Raw genomic sequence first — 3,064 nt, 5'->3', positions numbered from 1 at the left:
ATTGTTTCTGGAGCGAGCATGTTACTGCAGCATGCATGTGAGCATGGGAGTGTGTATGTATGCCTGTGTGTGCAGAGGAGAAAATTATTTTATCTACCACCTTCCGAGGTTCTCTGGCTGGTGCCCTGTGAAATGGGCTGACAAAAGACAGATTAACAAGGGAAAAACAAACAGCAGTGTATTAGCTCTTACACATGGGAGCGCTCAGAGATCATTAACTCAGAGTTGGTGAAAACTGGAATCTTAGCAAAGGAATAATGCATTTTTAAAGAAGTGACAAGACAAAGAAAAAGGACCCTGAGTCTCTGGGGCAGCTAACTGTGGGAAGGCAAATATCTGGGGAACCAATTGTAGATAAAGGCTGGTAGGAAAGTTTGTTGTGTAGATTCCTCTGATGCCATGGCAGGCTGACGAAGGTCTAAAGTTGTCTCTGGTTATTAACTTTGTCCTTCCCAGTAGGAAGGAGAGGGGGAAATAATTTCATAAATGTATGTCCTGTTTTTAGGCAAATAGAAGGCTGGCAGATATTTTTTCTTGTATCTGCTTCTTCCCAATTGTCTTCAGTTCAAAATACTCCTTATGCCAAGGTGGCATATTTTGGGGTGCCCTCTTCTGCCACCCTGCAGACTCAAACCATCCCTGCTTAGTGAGGAGAGGTGTCAGTTATTTATTTCTGAGTCAGCCCAGGAAAGGTCACACGGTGAGGTCATGTGCCATGTTCCTTTTCTTGGCAGGAGGGTGGGGTCGTAGCCCTCTTCAAGGTCTGCCGGCAGGACAGTTTCCGGTGTTTGTACCCCCAGGCGCTCCGCACGCTGGCCTCCATCTGCTGCGTAGAGGAGGGTGTCCACCAGCTGGAGAAGGTAAGAGTGCAGCTGGCTGGGCGGGGCCTGAGGTCCCAGGTGGGTAGATGGGAGAAAAGACCTCTTGGTGGCCACCTGGGCCTCTTCATGGAGCAAGTCCCCGAATCCCTCCTTTTCTGAGGCATCATCCGGACGGGGCTGCTGGGATCTTGGCCATGGGAGGTGATGCAGATGGGAAGGGAATAGGGACTGAGGAGCTGGACCAGGAAAGGCAGGGTCCAAAGGGGCACTGGGCATTTCCTGGGTGGAATGGAACAGAGTCAGTGGGTGGAACTGAACTGGAGGCAGCAAGTTGGGTGGGAGTGGTGTCCAGGGTCAGGGGGTTGGTTCTTCACTCATGGCAGGACCCTAGGAGGGGAGGATCCAGCTCCTCGGGGGGCAGAATGGGCAAGAGCATGGTGGGTACGAGGTGCCTTGTCAAACAGGTGGGGCTCCACCAAAACTGGAGACTAGACAGTTTGGGTAAGAGAAAGTGAAGCCTAAGTCCAAGCATATGCCAGGTCAGCAAGGCACAGGGTTGGGTGGGGTTAGACCAACCTAGGCAATGTGACCAATTCCGGCCATTGCACTCACCCCAGTTTGTAGGGCTGGGGCTGCTCCTCCACGGGGACCTGAGTGGGTCCGAGCCTGCAGACGGGTCCTCAGGGACTTCAGCCAGGAGGGTAGTGGGGGCTAGTTTCAAGGAAAGATGCTGAAAATGTTTATGGAAGAGAGGTAGAAAGGCCTGGTGTGTCCCGGTGACAATTGTGGTGCTTGCAGGGTTGGGGATAGGTACCTTGAGTCTGTTCCTGTGACTGGTCTAAATGGGGATGGGCCAGCAAACTGCTTTCCTTTCTCTGCGTCGTGTCCCACAGGCTGGTTCAGGCTGCCCAGGAGACTTGCATTCTCCTCCAGCTTCTAAAGTTTGGTCTGGACTCCTGGACAGATCATCCTGCTTCTTCCCAAATGTACTCAGCTTGTCGGGCAGGGTCACAGCACCACGGGCTCAGAGGTGCTCTTAGCTGAGGATGGAGGGTATGTGGGGAGTCTGCTCGTGGTATAGATGAGAATGCTGTGGCTCGGAATGGGGAGGTGATTTGTCTGAGGTCACACAGCCATGTGGTGGAGGAGCGAGTGCCAGCCCTCTGGGCAGAGCGCCCCCTTCCCACGGGGTGGGAAGCCTTGGTATGTGTGTGCTTGCTTGGATGGCCAAATGGAGCAGGGGGCGATGGTGAGAGAGACAGACAGACAGAATCCATGGAGTAAACACATCAGGAGTCTCCAGCTTCGTGTGCTGAACAGTTCTCGCTTCTTTTGTAAAATCTTCCCTTGGACACTGGTAAATGGCCCATGGGGTGTTCTCATCTTCTTTCATGCTGGTTGGCAGGGTAAGAGGAGAAAATAGAACAGACTAGAATCATAAGTTCTCCGATTTCTTGGCTACAGAGAGTTTGCAAAGCAGCAGGAAATGCTCAACCTGGGGAAGAAAAACAGCAGGGCCTTTTGTTTAGAGTGGAAAACCTTTACCAGAAGGCTGGACGCTGGAGGCAGTTTAAAAAAATATATATTTTTATTGATTTCAGAGAGGAAGGGAGAGGGAGAGAGAGATAGAAACACCAATGATGAGGGGGAATTATTGATCGGCTGCCTCCTGCTCGCCCCCACTGGGGGTCAAGCCCACAGCCGTGACCTGCTGGTTCATAGGTCGATGCTCAACCACTGAGCCAGGCTGGCCGGGCCAACTGGCACAGGAGAAGGTGTCCCTACCTGGGCATTCCCCTCTCCAGGACCGATTTCTTTCCATACACAGGCAACTCTCATTCCCACTCCGTGCCTGGCAGAGAGGGGATGCTTCAGGATTGTCATGAGGGGGAGAGCGTTCCTTGAGAAGAGCCCCCGTGTGGTCAGAAACAGCAACTACATTGTATGGCAGCTGTAGAGCTTGCAAAGCTAGCATTCTCCTTTCATTTGATGTTGGCCTCAGTGTGCAAACATCCCCGTTGTACAGATGAAGAAACCAAGGCCTAGAGAGGTTACGTGACTGATACCTAATGAATAGTCAGCAAATATTTATTGACTATCTGCTACTTGCCAGGCACTGTTTTAGGTGCTGGGAGAACAGCAGTGAACAAAGCCGACAAAAGCCCTTGTCCCCATAGAACTTACATTCTAGCGCAGGCGGTGGCAAGTGACAGACGTAGGCCAAGGTCAGCCTGCTGCCTCTT

General features: G+C 52.0%; 1 protein-coding gene across 1 annotated transcript in view; it reads left to right on the top strand.

The window, feature by feature from the left end:
• INSC (INSC, spindle orientation adaptor protein) overlaps positions 1 to 860 on the top strand; it is a gene marked incomplete at its 3' end in the record, with an annotated part of 82,394 nt that extends 81,534 nt beyond the window's left edge. Inside the window, exon 7 of the mRNA XM_023754585.1 lies at positions 735 to 860. Within this exon, the coding sequence (XP_023610353.1) occupies positions 735 to 860 (126 nt within the window). The remainder of the gene's footprint in view (positions 1 to 734) is intronic.
• Between the last annotated feature and the right edge of the window lie 2,204 nt (positions 861 to 3,064).

Source organism: Myotis lucifugus, unplaced genomic scaffold (genome assembly GCF_000147115.1).
Source record: "Myotis lucifugus unplaced genomic scaffold, Myoluc2.0 scaffold_61, whole genome shotgun sequence".
Classification (NCBI taxonomy): domain Eukaryota; kingdom Metazoa; phylum Chordata; class Mammalia; order Chiroptera; family Vespertilionidae; genus Myotis; species Myotis lucifugus.
Note: the sequence above shows the minus strand (reverse complement) of the source record. Positions and strands in the feature narration are given on the sequence as shown.